Source organism: Rhinopithecus bieti, unplaced genomic scaffold (assembly GCF_001698545.2).
Source record: "Rhinopithecus bieti isolate Rb0 unplaced genomic scaffold, ASM169854v2 scaffold_22042, whole genome shotgun sequence".
NCBI classification, from domain to species: Eukaryota; Metazoa; Chordata; class Mammalia; order Primates; family Cercopithecidae; genus Rhinopithecus; species Rhinopithecus bieti.
The window spans coordinates 591,211-607,490 of NW_016810459.1; the positions used below are offsets into that span (position 1 = coordinate 591,211).

Below are 16,280 nucleotides of genomic sequence, written 5' to 3' on the forward strand. Positions count from 1 at the left end.
GTTTACGCCATTCTCCTGCCTCAGCCGCCCGAGTAGCTGGGGGCACAGGCGCCCTCCACCTCACCCAGCTAGTTTTTTGTATTTTTTAGTAGAGACGGGGTTTCACTGTGTTAGCCAGGATGGTCTCGATCTCCTGACCTCGTGATCCGCCCGTCTCGGCCTCCCAAAGTGCTGGGATTACAGGCTTGAGCCACCGCGCCCGGCTAGTTTTAAATTTTTTTCTGGACAGACAGGGTCTCGCTATGGTGCCCAGGGTGGTCTCAAACTCTCAGGCTCAAGTGATCCTCCTGCTGCAGCCTCCCAAAGCGCTGGGATTATAGGCATGAGCCACCACACCTGGCCCCACTTCATTATTTAAATTATTTTTATTCCTTCATTCCTCCTTTTTTTTGCTGAATATGTATAATTAAATTCACACAAAGCATGTTAAGTGAATATATGATGTAGCTTCACTGCACAACAGAAATTGTTTTTGTATCCCCTATTGCACCATCTTTTTAAAAAAATGAAGGCCCTGGATATCAATGACTTAAAACAGTGTCACATCAGGAATGAATGTCAACACCCAAACCAGAAACATGATTTTCTGTGTTCTAACAGAAACTTGTATGCCACTGCTCAAACAAAAAGCAAAAAAAAAACGACATACTTGATAATATTAGTTCCAAACATAAAAGGAAAACATCATACCTGCAAAATATATTGAGTGAGGTCAACTGCTTCTTTCTTCTCATACACAAGTAGAGTTTCTTTGTCTTCTACAGTAATAATATTAATTTCTCCACGACGTACCTCCCTCATGCCCAGGGGGCGTTTTCGAACACAAACTCTGATTTTCTCCATCTCAGTCCAAGGATTCTGTTTCTCTGAAGTGTTCTGTCTAATATATGTTTATAAACAGGCTTTTAATTTTTAATAATAGGACAAGATGACTTAACAGGTCAAAGTATCAGTACATTTTGCTGTATATTAGGCATAATATTATTTCAAATTCTAACTCGAAGCACTAGGTGAAAATAACTTATTGTCACCCTGACTCTCAAACTCTAATCTCCACCTACAATGTCTTACTGTTTGTAACCACCAAAATTGTTTTTTCCAGGGTTGAAATTGTAGAAAGCACTCAAAATCAGGATCGTATTTCAATGTGTGCAGGTGAACTAACTGCTCCAAAGACCTACTTAATTAAACTACATGCCCTTGTTTTTAACAAAGCATCTTTAAGTCTCCTGGTTGGGTTAAGTGAATTTGGATTGTGTAATTTTTTTCTCTATTGTAGAAGGGTTAACTATTTTACTTTCACGGATGTACTAGATGTATCATATTACGCTATAATAAATAATAGAAACAGGTCTGCTACAGATCCTGGCAAGTCGCAGCTGTTTTGATGTACATGAACAATATCATCTTTCTCCCACCTAGAAAGTTCCCACTTTCTCATTAATTTTCCCACATCCAAGTATTGCTATTATTGATGCAAAAGCTGTTCATGATAATTTCTGTTATATTCATTTACTGTAAATAAGGAATAGATGTTGTCTGCTGGACATGAAGGAGAGGCCTGCCCTTGCCCGAGGCTACTTTCCCTCAAAAGAAAGAAAGATAAAATTTATTACCTGATACAAGAATGAGGGATTCCATAGTTATACCCTGAAACATGAGAGATTCTTCGAATAATGGGAATATCACAATCCCCCAGTATTGGAGAAAAGTAATTTGGTGAAAAGAGTGAAGTGCTGATTTCTGTTTGCACATAGGAATCACCAGCTGTGGCATTCATAATTCTTGTTTTTGTATGGTACTGGGAATCATCTGGTAGCGTGTGTTCTAGCATTTTTAGGTAAGTGGACTTCTGTTCATTTGCAGAGAAATCTGATAAACTGCACATTTCAAACCCATCATTACTGGCATTTCTGTCTTTATTGTCAGCAGGAGAATCAAAATTCAGTTGTCTGCGAGGGCCAGATCTTAATTCCTGAGACTTGATGCGCAGGCTGCGTGTCTGAAGATGACGCTCTGGGATACTGACTGCTTTATCTTCTTCTTGCATAATCTTAATAATTTTGATAAGTTGGAAGAGACGTTTGCGATCGTTCATGTCATGGACTCCTAATTTGGAGTAGTCTTTCATTGTAATGTTGGCTAATTCATCTATTTTCTGAAGGCCAAGGGCAGTGAAATGAGAATAATACTGTGCAAGTTCAGCTTCACAAAGACATTCATATAACCAGGATGCCATTTTGGTGAATAGGTTTCTATAAACTCTGAAGAGAGAAAGAAAAGCCATTTGCTTGAAATAGAGTATATGCAATACAATTATTTATCTTAAAAAATGAAAACCACAAAACCACAAACATGCAAAAAATGTTTTATCTGTCAAGTTCTCAATAAACATATTTTTCTTGTGAAATTATTGATTAAATAGCATAGTACATGAACAAAGATGCTTTGTATTGCATATGAAGAATTTGTGGTAACATATAATTCGTTAATTTGCTTAATAAAAAGAGACCTTCCATTATATATATATATATATATATATACACACACACACACACAGATACACAAATGAACACATACATAACACATAACTTACTTATTTCTAGGGAGTTCCTTCCAACCTTGCAGTGTCTACTTAACACACGCCACAACTATTGAAACCTTGTTCCCAACAACTGATTGTAGCAGGACTAATTTTAGATGCTCAACTTAATGTCAAGGCATGCTGCACAACTGTTTCCCATGAATAATGAACAGGGGCTAAGAACTCTTTCAAAATGAAAAGTAGAATTAAATGGCATACCACAGAAGATTATAAACTAATGTAACTCAAAGGAAGATAGCATTTGTATTTGCTGAGTACTGGCAAAAGTTAGTTAAATAGAAGTAAAGACATCATCAATTAGGCATCAACCAATTCAGGATTTCAGATCATTCCAAAAGGTGGTCATCAATCTCTACCGGTACAGAATATGAATCAAATAATTTACCCAGGAAATTAATACTAAGGTCAAGATTTTAAATAGTTGTACATTTAAATGTTTTTAAAAAATTTTTAACATCGAGATATTTAATTGAATACTAACAAATAATGTGGTAACAACACATAATCCTGGTCTATTATTAAAGTCAGGATCCCGAGCTCTCTATATCGCTGTTAATCAAGTTCATGAGAATATCCAAAAGTAAATGCACTACATTTTCTTTTTTAAAATGGTTTTATAAATCAGAGTTTTCAAAAATTCAGTTAGGTAACTAGTGGTAAAACTTTCCTGTTTTCATTTTAATTTATATTTGATCCTCTTTCTAGCAGAAATAGAGAAAGAGTAGCGGGCAAGGTAATAAAGATAATCAAAGAACCTTGAATAATTAGCTTTGGGGGAAATACTACTTAGGCTAAAAGGCTAAATGGGCTGAGTAACACATCCTAAACTAATCCTGGCCTTTTCTATTTGTGGTAGATTTGGTTTTTGTTTTGTTTTGTTTTTTTGAGATGGAGTCTCGCTCCGTTGCCCAGGCTGTAGTGCAGTGGTGGTATCTTGGGTCACTGCAACTTTCGCCTCCAGGTTCAAGCAATTCTCCTGCCTCAGCCTCCTGAGTAGCTGGGATTTACAGGCACGCACCACCACGCTTGGCTATTTTTTTTGTATTTTTAGTAGAGAGGAGGTTTCACCATGTTGGCCAGGCTGGTCTCGAACTCCTGACCTCGAGTGATCCACCCACCTCGGACTCCCAAAGTGCTGGGGTTACAGGAATAAGCCACCATGCCCCGCCCAGTTTAGACACTTTAAAATATATAGATACCTGAGCCCCATCCCAGATCTATAGAAAACTACAAAACAACCAGAAATAACTCCCAGGTTTTAGGAAGGGCAGACATAAGAACTTCGGAAAAGTTCCCTAGGTAATTATGATTGTATGCCGCTGATTTATACCTATCGAAATTACAAATGCAAATGCACTGATCCAGCAATTCCACCTCTAGGAACTTATCCTTATCCTTCAGATAATACATACAAGTACAAAATGACATAAGTGTAATGCTATTCATTACAGCACTGCTTGTAATAGGAAAGTCATGGAATAGAGACTGGTTAAATAATGATAGTCCATTTAATGAAATAATGCTACGATACAATTACAAAGAGTAAGTAAACTGTAAAATATTATTTAAAAAAGAAAGTTATCCAATATATTGTTACTAAAGCAAGGTACAGAACAGTTTGTAAAAGAGAGAGATAAATGATATATAATAAATCCATATATTTGCTTATCAGACAAAAAATATCACTGACAGGATGCACAATAATAGTGGTCTTGAAGGGGTGAGGGGAAGTAGGTAGTAGAGCGTGATTATGGGAAGGAAACTACTGTATGCTTGTAAATGCTGGTAGTTATTACTACCTTTCCTATTGTTATTTCTATTTCACTGGTGTCTCTATCACCCAGGGCAAGACCTAAAACAGTTTATTTTTAAAATTTTGAAACTGTGTGACTGTATTATTCATTTAAAAAATATATTTCTAATTCCACCTCCCTTCCTCCCTCTCAGTCTCCCCAAATTGACCTGATACAATTGTTTCTTAAGATTTTGGTGGCTGTGGCCGGGCGCGGTGGCTCAAGCCTGTAATCCCAGCACTTTGGGAGGCCGAGGCAGGCGGATCACGAGGTCAGGAGATCGAGACCATCCTGGCTAACGCGGTGAAACCCTGTCTCTACTAAAAAATACAAAAAAATAGCCGGGCAAGGTGGCCAGCGCCTGTAGTCCCAGCTACTCGGAGGCTGAGGCAGGAGAATGGCGTGAACCCGGGAGGTGGAGCTTGCAGTGAGTCGAGATCGCGCCACTGCACTCCAGCCTGGGTGACAGAGCGAGACTCCGTCTCAAAAAAAAAAAAAGATTTTCGTGGCTTTCTAGCCTTTTAAAAAATTGTATATAACACTGTACTCGTAACTATATTGCAATCTATGTTTTAATTTAACATAAACATTCTCATATGCTATTTGTTACAGGCATAAAAAACAATCCATACTATCATAAATATTTGTTGACTAGATTAATTACCCCAGGGAAATGTGACTTCTCTCTAAACTCCTGCAGAGTTTTGGTGATAAAACTGATAGGGCATTTATGATATACATACTCATTTTTAAAAAAATTTATTGCCAATTTTGTTCCAGAGATAATATAAGATGGTTCCACCTTGTACTACTGTGTGAATTATTAAAGACAAAAGCAATATGATCCCACTCAGTCAAGTAACTATGCCAGGTAGGTGTGCAACAAATATTTTTTTTTTTTTTGAGACGGAGTCTCACTCTGTCGCCCAGGCTGGAGTGCAGTGGCCGGATCTCAGCTCACTGCAAGCTCCGCCTCCCGGGTTTATGCCATTCTCCTGCCTCAGCCTCCCGAGTAGCTGGGACTATAGGCGCCCACCACCACGCCCGGCTAGTTTTTTGTATTTTTTAGTAGAGACAGGGTTTCACCGTGTTCGCCAGGATGGTCTCGATCTCCTGACCTCGTGATCCGCCCATCTCGGCCTCCCAAAGTGCTGGGATTACAGGCTTGAGCCACCGCGCCCGGCCACAACAAATATTTTAAGTGAACAGTATCTGCTTAGATTCTGTTCATTTAAAACATTTACAAATGGGCCGGGCACAGTGGCTCATGCCTGTAATCCCAGCACTTTGGGAAGCCAAGGCTGGAGGATCACTTGAGGTCAGGAGTTTGAGAACAGCCTGGTCAACATAGCGAAACCCCCTCTCTACTAAAAATGCAAAAATTACTCAGGCATGGTGGCGCACACCTGTAATCCCAGCTACTCAGGAGGCTGAAGCAGGAGAATCACTTGAACCCAGGAGGCAGAGGGTGCAGTGAGCTGAGATTGTGCCATTGCACTCCAACCTGGGTGACAGAGTGAGACTCTAAAAAAAAAAAAAAAAAAAATTTAGAAATGTTCCATTATCGGCTGGGCGTGGTGGCTCATGCCTGTAATCCCAGCACTTTGGGAGGCCAAGGCGGGTGGATCACGAGGTCAGGAGATGGAGACCATCCTGGCCAACATGGTGAAACCCCGTCTCTACTAAAAATACAAAAATTAGCTGGCTGTGGCGGCACGTGCCTGTAATTCCAGCTACTTGGAAGGCTGAGGCACTTGAACCTGGGAGGTGAAGGGTGCAGGAAGCCGAGATTGCGCCACTGCACTGCAGTCTAGCAACAGAGCAAGACTCTATTTAAAAAAAAAAGAAAAAAAAAAAAAAAAAGTCCATCTCTACTATTTTGCCCAAGGCAACCAAGTGATTAAAAGATTCCAAAAAAAAAAAAAAAAAAAAAAAAAAGATTCCATGACGCCTGCTTATGTGGCCATAGAGCCATTTTCTCTGAGTTTCCTAATTCTTTACAAGTACCATCACCCAAATTAATGGCAACATCCTCAGGGTCCTTACAACTTTAAGAAACCGAATATCCACAATATTGTTACCAACTTCACTCTGAACACTTCATATGGTTTAAAAAAGCACTTTATGTAAAAGGCTAATTCCATTATGCCAGCAGATAGTCCACATTCATACTACTTTGATGATCTGATTAAACTAAAATGTATTGAGTTATATTTTATGCCAAGCACTATGTTAGATGCTTTATGTAAAAAATGTTATTCATTAAGTCAGAATTCCATTTTTAAAAACTCGAAGCAAACTCCTAAAGTAAAAATAGTGCTTTCTGGCTGGGCGCAGTGGCTCACACCTGTAATCCCAGCACTTTGGGAGGCAGAGGCGAGTGGATCACGAGGTCAGGAGTTCAAGACCAGCCTGGCCAGCATGGTGAAACCCCCGTCCTATTAAAAATACAAAAATTAGTCAGGCGGCTGAGCACGGTGGCTAATACCTGTAATCCCAGTACTCTGGGAGGCTGAGAAAGGTGGATTGCCTGAAGTCAGGAGTTCAAGACCAGCCTGGCCAACATAGTGAAACATCGTCTCTACTAAAAATACAAAACAATTAGCTGGGGGTGGTTGGCGGGCACCCGTAATCCCAGCTACTTGGGAGGCTGAGACAGGAGAATCACTTGAACCCAGGAGGCGGAGGTTGCGGTGAGCCGAGATTGCGCCACTGCACTCCAGCTTGGGCAACAAGAGCGAAACTCTGTCTCAAAAGAAAAAAAAAAATTGGCCAGGCATGGCAGCACGTGCCTGTAATTCCAGCTACTCTGGAGCCTGAGGTAGGAGAATCACTTGACACCAGGAGGCAGAGGTTGCAGTGAGCCGACACCACTGCACTCCAGCCTGGGCAACAGAGGGAAAAAAAAAAAAAAAGTGCTATTTACTGGTTGTTGTTTTTAGATTGACAATTTCAATGTAAGTTATAGTAGTACCTGTCCTCCAGTTCAGCAACCAGTCCAAAAATACTAAGTGAAAATTCCAGAAAGGAACATTCGTAAGATTTAAATTGTGCACCATTCTAAGTAGCACAATTAAAATCTCTCACAATACCAGCTCCCGCTTCCTGGAATGTGAATCATCCCACTGTCCAGCCTATCCACACTGCATAAACTGCCCACTCATTAGTCACTTAGTAGCCATTCTGGTTACCAGATCAACTGTGGGGTATTGCAATGCTTGTGTTCACGTAACCCTTATTTTACTGAAATAATGGCCCCAACGCAAAAGAGTAGTAATGTTAGCAATTCAGACATGCCAAAGAGAAGCCACAGTGCTTCCTTTAAGTGAAAGAATGAAAGAGTTCTAGACTTAGGAAAAAGCATAACCTATAATAGGGGTTGGTACTATCCATGGTTTCAGGCATCCACCGGGGTCTTGGAACATCCTCCTCGAATAAGGGGATACTACCATACCCTTAAAATCTTAATTTTAAATTCAAATTGTATTATTGGATTTATTTTTCAGTAGTTAGGGGAGCATGGGAGCAAAGGATTGCTTTAAGAATCCTTTCCTCAACATGTAGAAGCCTGATTAGAAAATTAGGGAGAAGAACAAACAAGTCTAAAGCCGGTGGTTTAACAAGATAAATACATGAATAATGCAGCCTGGGCAACATAGTGAGACCCCGCCCCTAAAAAAAAAGACATGAACAATGAACATATAAGTAACCCTCGGCTATAAGTTGTAAAACTTACATAGAAATAGGCTATAGAAGAGTAGAATCGTGTCGTGGCTCATGAGCGAGACTCTGGTCTCAGCGCCAGCCCAGACCAACCCAGCCCGACCCAGCCCTCACAGGTCCACCGTGGTGCATGCAAATCACCTCCCAGCCATGCGCTACCTCCCGCTCCTCAGCGCCTTCTGCCTCCTGGCGGTGGCCTTGGCGACCGAGGTGAAGAAACCTGCAGCCACAGCAGCTCCTGGCACGGTGGAGAAGCTGAACCCTAAGGCAGCCACGCTGCCGAACGCAGCGCTGGCCCGGCCTTCAGCCTGTACCAGGCCATGGCCAAGGACCAGGCGGTGGAGAACATCTTAGTGTCACCCGTTGTGGCGGCCTCGTCGCTGGGGCTTGTGTCGCTGGGCGGCAAGGCGACCACGGCGTCGCAGGCCAAGGCAGTGCTGAGCACCAAGCAGCTGCGCGACGAGGAGATGCACGCTGGCGAGGGCGAGCCGCTGCGCTCACTCAGCAACTCCACCGCGCGAAACGTGACTTGGAAGTTGGGCAGCCGCCTGTAGGGACCCAGCTCAGTGAGCTTCGCTGATGACTTCGTGCGCAGCAGCAAGCAGCCCTACAGCTGCGAGCACTCCAAGATCAACTTCCGCGACAAGCGCAGCGCGCTGCAGTCCATCAACGAGTGGGCCACGCAGACCACCGACGGCAAGCTGCCTGAGGTCACCAAGGACGTGGACTGCACGGACGGCGCCCTACTTGTCAACGCCATGTTCTTCAAGCCACACTGGGATGAGAAATTCCACCACAAGATGGTGGACAACCATGGCTTCATGATGACTCGGTCCTATACCGTGGTTGTCATGATGATGCACCAGAAAGGCCTCTACAACTACTATGACGACAAGAAGGAAAAGCTGCAAATCGTGGAGATGCCCCAGCCCACAAGCTCTCCAGCCTCATCATCTTCATGCCCCACCACGTGGAGCCCCTCCAGGCCTTGAAAAGCTGCTAACCAAAGAGCAGCTGAAGATCTGGATGGGGAAGATGCAGAAGGCTGTCGCCATCTCCCTGCCCAAGGGTGTGGTGGAGGTTCCCATGACCTGCAGAAACACCTGTCTGGGCTTGGCCTGACTGAGGCCATTGACAAGAACAAGGCAAACTTGTCACACATGCCACGCAAGAAGGATCTGTACCTGGCCAGTGTGTTCCACACCACCACCTTTGAGTTGGACACAAACGGCAACCCTTTTGACCAGGACATCTATGGGCACAAGGAGCTGCGCAGCCCCAAGCTGTTCTACCCTGACCACCCCTTCGTCTTCCTGGTGTGGGACACCCAGGGTGGCTCCCTGTTGTTCACTGGTCGCCCAGTCCAGCCTAAGGTTGACAAGATACGAGATGAGTTGTAGGGCCTCAGGGTGCACACACGATAGCAGGAGGCAGCTAAAGGCTTCTGGAGACACATGGGTGCTACTGGGGTTGCGGGGGAGGTGAGGTACCAGCCTTGGATACTCTATGGGGTGGGGGTGGAAAAACAAACCAGGGTTCCCGTGTGCTTGAATGGACCTTCCCAGCTAGAATTTATTCCACTTGGACATGGGGCCCAGATACCATGATGCTGAGCCCAGAAACTCCACATCCTGTGGGACCTGGGCCATAGTCATCCTGCCTGCCCTCAAAGTCACAGATCAAGCCTGCCTCACTCAGCGTTCATATTTATAGCCAAGTACCTTCTCAACTGTGAGACCAAATTGAGCTAGGGGTATCAGCCAGTCCTCTTCTCGTGACACTAAAACACCTCAGCCGCCTCCCCAGCTCTGTCGCAGTCTCCCAACTACAAAACTAGGTGCTGCAGCCCCTGGGACCAGGCATCCCCAGAATCACCTGGCCCCAGTGAGGCAGATCGAGAAAGAGATCACAGGATGGGCTTCTGGGCAGACTCTGGTCAAGAATAGTGTTGTGGGGATGAACTTTTGTTTTGTTTCTTTTTTAGTTTTCAAAGATGGGGAGGAAAGGGGAACATGAGCCTTTGTTGCTATCAAACCAGTAACTTATTTGTACAATTTTTTTTTTCAATAAAATGTTTCCAACAACAACAACAAGAAAATAAATAGGCTATAACCAGCCGGGCACAGTGGCTCGTGTCTGTAATCCCAGCACTTTGGGAGGCAGAGGCAAGCGGATCACCTGAGGTCAGGAGTTTGAGACCAGCCTGGCCAACATGGTGACACCCCATCTCTACTAAAATACAAAAATTAGCTGGGCATGGTGGCGGGCGCCTGTAATCCCAGTTACTCAGGAGGCTAAGGCAGGATAATCTCTTGAATCCAGGAGGCGGAGGTTGCAGTAAGCCAAGATTGCGCCATTGCACTCCAGCCTGGGTGACAAAAATCAAACTCCTTCTCAAAAAAAAAAAAGAAAAAAAGGAAAAAAGGAAAAAAAGGAAAAGGCTATAACCTACAAATAGCTACAGATCTCCCTTGGGAAGGAGGGGAGATGGGAGGACCTAAAGTAATTTTTCTCTTTCTACAAATTTAAGTATGTTTGAACTCAAGTTGCCAAAATGTTGCTGAAATGAGCTTTATTTTACCTGTACCCCAGGATTTTTGCTCTAGATCTCTTTAGACAGGCTTACCATGATAATGACCCTTCTCCATGTACTAAGTTATATCTGCATTGTTCAAATGTGTGCTTTTATTTTTATGCACTGTTTTCTTTGTAGCTACATATTGTAATGTAAGACCTCCCTCCATCCTTCTTAGAAATAGATTAGCTATAATTATTGACATGTCACTAGATTTAAAGGTAACTAACACTAAAGCATTGGTGTAACATATCATAGACATCCAATAAACATAGGCCCTTAAACTACCACTGCCACCAAACACATTCTTATTCTGTAGGGAGGGAGACGGAATTGAACAGGGAGCAAAATACCTACATGGTTTATTTTTTCTATTTTAAGATGTTAAATAAGATTTTTATTTCAAATATCTGTTAGTAGACTACCAAAGCACTTGTGCAGTAGTAACCATTATAGCAGATTACTAGATTAGGAGGCAAAAAAACCGAGGACTCAGTCAGGCTCTGCTAAGAACCAGGTGTGATACATGGTCAGATTATTTAACATCTATGGGTCTCTGCTTCTTCAAGTTTAAAGTTGAAATAATTTATATAGGCATTGACAGTAAAATTAGATATATTAAAGTACTCTCCACAAGTGTACTGATTATACATTTGCAGGAGACAGTTTCTGTAATGTACCCACTAAGCATCTGAAACAAAACAGGCACGGTGATCTACCTATAGCATTAAAAAAAAAAAAAAAAAAAGCTATACATGCATACATACTTTTTTTTTTTGAGAAAGGGTCTCACTCTGTCACCCAGGCTGGAGTGTAGTGGTGCAATCACGGCTCACTGTAGTCATGAACTCCTGGGCTCAACCAATCCTCCTGCTTCAGTCTCCCAAGTAGCTGGGACTACAGGTGCACACCACCAAACCTGACTAATTTTTTAAATTTTTTTGTAGAGATGAGGTCTCCCTATGTTGCCCAGGCTGGTCTGGAACTCCTGGGCTCAAGCAATCCTCTTGCCTCAGCCCCCAAAGTGTTGGGATTACAGGCATGAGCCACTGTGCCTGTCCTACATTTTATTTTTGTAAGATTTTTTTAAAAGGAGTCCTACAGCTAGCCAGGTCAACAGAGATAATCTAATCTGTAGCTGATCTAGCCTACAATATTTGGTCCATGAAGGATTATCTTCATATTTTGCAGTCTGGCTTACAAAGTTTTTAAAATAATTTTTTTTAATTTGTTGTACTGTTTAAAAAATTAGGAGCAATTAAAAATATCCAGTTCCTGCTTTTCCTGAAAATTAAAAGATGTAGTTACATCGGGCCTGCAATTAGATAAGGAAGTAGTAGACCAAAACAGAGTAGTGGCTGTCCCTTTTACAAGGGCATATACTCTTCTAATACACTCCATGGTTCTACCTGCTCCTAGTCCCTTTATACCAACCAACTTTACATTTACATTAAGAAACCCAGTACCCACTGGCAGTCACTCCCCATTTCCCCCCAACCCATCTAGCCCTGGACAAACACTAATAATGATCACTTTTTTTTTTTTTAAAGAGATGAGGTCTCACTATGTTGCCCAGGCTGGTCTCAAACTCCTGAACTCAAGTGATCCTCCTGCCTTGACCTCCTAAAGTGCTAGGACAGGCATGAGCCACGGCACCCAGCCTAATAATAATCAATTTTTAAAAGTTACTAACAAAGTCACTGGGACCGCTGGACTATTCAAAACTGATACAAGGCCAGGCACTGTGGCTCATGCCTACAATCCCAGCACTTTGGGAGGCCAAGGCGGTTGGATCCCTTAAGCCCAAGAGTTTGAGACCAGCCTGGGCAACATGGTGAAACTCTGTCTCTACAAAAAATACAAAAATTAGCTGGGTATAGTGATGTATGCCTTAGTCGCAGTTACTTGGGAGGCTGACATTGGGGGGCACTGCTTGAGCCTGGGAAGTGGAGGTTGCACTGAGCCGAGATTGCACCACTGCACTCCAGCCTGGCAACAGAATTAGACTCCGTCTCCAAAAAACTGATACAAAAGAAAATCAGCATTTTCAATCAATTTTATTATTAAAACATTTCTTTACCCCATATTAGGCATAAGGTCACTAAGAACACAAGAAATTCAGTATTATCAGTGAGAGATTAAAGGGTGAAAAATATAGTATACACTTTTCCCCCATAAGAGAACTTATTATTTCAAACTCTAGGGATTCTTCTATCTATAGACTACTGATCTCAACAGAAGACAGATGATACTAGACAACTGCTTAAAACAGCTGCTGCAAAGGAATTAGAATATATGATACTTAATAGAATTCTTAAGGCAAGATGTGAATTTGGGGATATAAATCATGTAAATTATATCCATTTTTTAAAAGTAGTTTTCAAGAAATTGTTTTGAACTGAAAAAAAAAAATAGTTTCAAGTTTGTTTATGGTTAAGTAGCTAATGCTTTGCAATTACTACAGTTCCCCTCAAGAGCCCTACAATGAGTCTACTACGTTTTTACATTTGGTGAAGAGCATGAGCAATCACCTAAAAATAAACATAACAAAATTTTAGAACCCAGTTATCTTAAACCAGTGCAAATAAATATAGAGGTTTAATTTTGAAAGACTTCTCAGTAACAGGTGGTAACCAATGTTGGGTTTAAATTCAGTGCTTTATTTTAAAATCTTGGTCTGACCAAACTGCAGGAAGTTGTCGTTTGCAGATTTTTGTCACATTGCAGTCATAAAACACTTTAAACAAAATATATTTCACATGTTCAATCAGAAAAATAACTGTTACAATCAGTTTTCATAAATTACGAAGATGATAGAGATTCTTTCAGTCCCTTTGGGAACTGTTGCCACCATGGGACCAGGAATTATTTCCAAAGGAGTGACATCCGGAAAGCAAAGAATGACTAAAACAGTAATTTCATTCATTGTAATCAAAATTATTAACATGTAATTAATTGTGCTACCTGAATAATCTTCCAAGACTTTTTGTGATAGATGGCAATTAGTATCATCTCCCTTTTTACAAATAAAGAAACTGAGGCACAGATAATTTAATTTATTCAAAACCATGATATAAATTTGTTTTAGAAAGTGATCACATAGCCATATATTGGCTACATAATTCTATACCACTAGTTTTATCTAATCAAATCTCACATAAGCAAGTGGCTAACTTAAAAGACTGTAATAGACACAGTACCACCCCTCATTGCTGGTGAAATCTCAGTTAGTCTCTTTGGTCTGGATGTTATGCAATATTATTAAGTGGGTTACTTCCAGAATCCCAGTGTAACTTTAGTTCGCCTCATAGTAAAACAATCTCATGGCTATGTCTTGCAGCAAAAACAGCAGGAATCACTATAAAAATGTCTCCACAGTTGAGCATCTGAACTTGTCAATAACAGAATTCATTATACCTCCTGACAAAATCTGCCCCTCCACTTCTCTTCTTTGGAAGCGGGGTGAAAATACCATTCATGCAGTCACTTAGAACTAAATGAGAAAGCATCCTAGAGGCCTTCTTCTCCCTTAATCCCAAACCTAATCAACAGATCCAGACAATTTAATCTCCCAAATAATTGCCAAATTTCTCCTCTCCTATCGTCATTCCTACCACCACTGCTCTGGCTATTCAGCCCCGTATCTTCCACCTATTCATTACATATCTCATACCTGTTCTCCTGGCCTCCAGTTATGGCCCCCATCAAACCATCTTCCAGACTGTAGAGACAGATCACTCTTTTGAAAGCAGTTATAGCAATGCTGCTCCCTTATTTAAAACCCTTCATGGCATCTAATCACCTACACACAGTACAAAGTCCAAACTCCTAAGCATGTCCCACAAATCCTTCTATAATCTAGCCCCTTCCTCACTCTCCAGTTTAGTCAGCTTCTTAGACCATTTTATTTCTCTGTGCATTCATTCACGTTGTGCTCTTAAGCGGCCTCCTCCATTATCATCAAACTTCCCTTTACCTGTCTACCTCTTACTGATTATAGCAACAAATGAGGTCTTTTCTGGTCTTCCCCAATATGATCAGATGTCCCTTCCATGTCTGCATCATACCTTTAGCATCTATTATTACAGTTAATTATGTTAATAATTATTACATGATAATTATTTGACTATGTCTATTTCCCCTAATAAAGTATAATCTCTTTGTGGTCAAGGAATGTGCTTGCCCAGGCAGAGTGGCTCACACCTGTAATCCCAGCACTTTGGGAGACTGAGGCAGAAAGATCACTTGAGCCCAGGAGTTTAAGACCAGCCTGGGCAACATATGAAGACCTCATCTCCATAAATAAGTAAATAAATAAAAATTAATGGGGCATGGGGCATGGTGGCACACACCTGTGGTCCCAGCTACTTGGGAGGCTGAGTGGGAGGATCACTTGAGCCCAGAAGGTTGAGGGTACAGTAAACCATGATGACACCACTGCACTCCAGCCTGGGCGATAGGGTGAGACTTCCTCTCAAAAAAAAAAAAAAAAGCAATGTGTCTTATTAGTGTTTTTATACCCAGGTTCCTAAAACACTGCCTGGGGCCGAGCATTAGTGGCTCATGCCTGTAATCCCCAGAACTTTTGGGAGGCCGAGGTGGGTGGATCATTTGAGGCCAAAAGTTCAAGACCAGCGCTGGTTCCAACGTGGTGAAACCCCATCTCCACAAAAAATACAAAAATTATCTGAGAATGTTGGCACAATCACTCTGTAATCCCAGCTACTCAGTGAGGCTGAGACATGAGAATTGCTGGAACTGGGAGGCAGAGGTTGCCAGTGAGCCAAGAAATGCACCACTGAACTCCAGCCTGGGCAACAGAGCGAGACTCTATCTCAGAAAAAAAAATAAAAAAAAATAAAACAGTGATTGGAAAGTAATATTCAATAATTGTTTAATGAATAAATATTCCTACACTATCATTAAAACTCTATAAAAGCATTTGATATCATTTGTGGTAACCGGGTGGTAGAAACTATTTATCAGGGTAATTTGATACTTAGGAAAATTGTGACAGAGATGGTGGTGCCCCGAGTCACTGCTCTGGGCACCAAAATGATGCAATTTGTATTTACTCAATGAATTGATAATAGACACAGATATGTCACAGTTCCAAGAGGAACCTTATCCAATCTTCAAGAATATTTTTTGAGAGACTTGTATGAGCTGGGCCCCTGTTTGAATGCAATCCGGGAATATAAGTGAACAAAACAGACAAGTTCAGCCAGGCGCAGTGGCATCATGCCTGCCATCCCCAACACTTTAGGAGGCCGAGGCAGGATTGCTTGAGCCCAGGAGTTTTGAGACGAGCCTGTGCAAACATAGTGAGACTCCATCTCTACAAAATAAACAAATTAGCTGGGCATGGTGGTATGTGCCCTGTGGGTCCCAGCTACTTGCGGGCTGAGGTAGGAGGATACTTGGCTGGGAGTGCTGAGGCTGCAGTGAGCCATGATCACGCCACTGCATTCATGTGGGGACAACGGGGTGACCCGAGTAGACCCTGTCTCCAAAAAAAAATCCCAAAAACAGATAAGGTCACTGCCCTCGTGGGCACTATTATTTTAATGGGAGGAGATAATGT

The 16,280-nt window shown here is 42.0% G+C and overlaps 1 protein-coding gene and 1 pseudogene across 1 annotated transcript in view; one reads left to right on the forward strand and one right to left on the reverse strand.

Moving 5' to 3' along the window:
• KIF24 (kinesin family member 24) overlaps positions 1–16,280 on the reverse strand; it is a 74,837-nt gene that overhangs the window by 55,230 nt on the left and 3,327 nt on the right. Inside the window, exons 2-3 of the mRNA XM_017892066.1 lie at positions 1,617–2,264; positions 691–880 (exon numbers count right to left, since the gene is read on the reverse strand). Coding sequence (XP_017747555.1) covers positions 691–880; positions 1,617–2,239 — 813 coding nt within the window. The 5' untranslated portion in view covers positions 2,240–2,264. The remainder of the gene's footprint in view (positions 1–690; positions 881–1,616; positions 2,265–16,280) is intronic.
• LOC108542174 (serpin H1 pseudogene) lies at positions 8,272–9,521 on the forward strand (annotated as a pseudogene).